This window comes from Gregarina niphandrodes, assembly GCF_000223845.1.
Source record: "Gregarina niphandrodes unplaced genomic scaffold scaffold00113, whole genome shotgun sequence".
NCBI lineage: Eukaryota > Apicomplexa > Conoidasida > Eugregarinorida > Gregarinidae > Gregarina > Gregarina niphandrodes.
This window is the reverse complement of record NW_011645878.1, coordinates 501-1,688: the sequence shown is the minus strand read 5'-3', so window position 1 is coordinate 1,688 and position 1,188 is coordinate 501. Positions and strand designations below refer to the sequence as shown.

The following is a 1,188-nucleotide window of genomic DNA, read 5'->3' as shown; positions in this document are numbered from 1 at the left end:
CCATTTTACTTAGCCACTGGATCTGTCGTTTCGGAATTCCCTTGCGCTTGGTTTCTGACAATGCTTTATCGCTCACTGCTGAAGTTATAGAAAATTTGGCTACAGATTTGCAATGTAGTCATGTCCACACCCTCCCATATCGCCCTCAAGGAAATGCTTTGGTTGAAGCTTTTCACAAGACCCTAAACAAAACATTCAAGTTCTATCAAATGAAAAATCTGCAACTTAGTGTTCAGGATGCGTTATCATTTGCATTATTTGGTTATCGAGCTAGCATTCATTCTGCTACTGGTCATTCCCCCGCGTTTCTAGTTTATGGTCGAGACCCGATTTCCCCCTACTCGCAAGACTATCGGCTACACGGTGATGGATCTGTCGATCGTCTCGTTGCCCTCAACGAAATTCGCATGGACATTCTCTCAAATCTAGAGGTGTTATACAACTTCTCACGCAAACAAACTCCGGATCTAAACGGAAAACTCGAACTTAACGATCTAGTACTTGTTGCTCTGAACCCGAGTGAGATTTACCACAACTCAGTTTTAAGTCGGAATTCAGAAAAATTGGTTCCTTGGTGGTCTTTGCCTTTCCGAGTAATCCACATTTCCAATAATGGTTTTCGGATTTCGGTGCGAAGCCTACTCAATTGGACCACCAAAACGGTGTCTCGAACACAAGTTAACAAAATTAGCTTTCCAGATGACCCAAAACTGAAAGAGGATTGGATCCAACATCTCACCGCAGAGATGTCGAGTACCTTGCATCCGTCTTTGAACTTCAAGAGGCTTATGACGAAGTTACAGCGCCCGCAGTTGAAGTTAGTTCGGCCTGATTCTCTCAGTTTAGGAGAGGGAAACTAATCCGTCATTAAATCAACTGAGATGTTTCAGTCCAAACTGTGACTTTGTACAATAGTTTTGTAACTTCATCATGTTTCGTTCGTTTTCACACGCAACACCCTACCGCAAGTAACAAGAAGTCGTTAGGCGGCAGTGCGAGAGACATCCTGTATCCCCCCCCCCCACTTTGTGCGAACAGTCCGGGTGGTATAAGTTTTGCGATGAATAACCCAGAGAGCGTCACGATTATAGATGGGACGGCTTGCTTAGGCAAAACGTCCGTGCTTAGGAGAATAAGTCTTCAATACCCTAAGGTAGTGATTGGAGATTTGCAGAAGACGTCCGACTG

The 1,188-nt window shown here is 44.3% G+C and overlaps 1 protein-coding gene across 1 annotated transcript; it reads left to right on the top strand.

The window, feature by feature from the left end:
* Positions 1 to 209: 209 nt before the first annotated feature.
* On the top strand, positions 210 to 860 carry GNI_202380 (hypothetical protein; the record flags this gene model as incomplete). Its single annotated transcript, XM_011135452.1, has 1 exon — positions 210 to 860. The coding sequence occupies one exon, from the start codon at positions 210 to 212 to the stop codon at positions 858 to 860; it is 651 nt and encodes a 216-aa protein (XP_011133754.1).
* Positions 861 to 1,188: the final 328 nt, after the last annotated feature.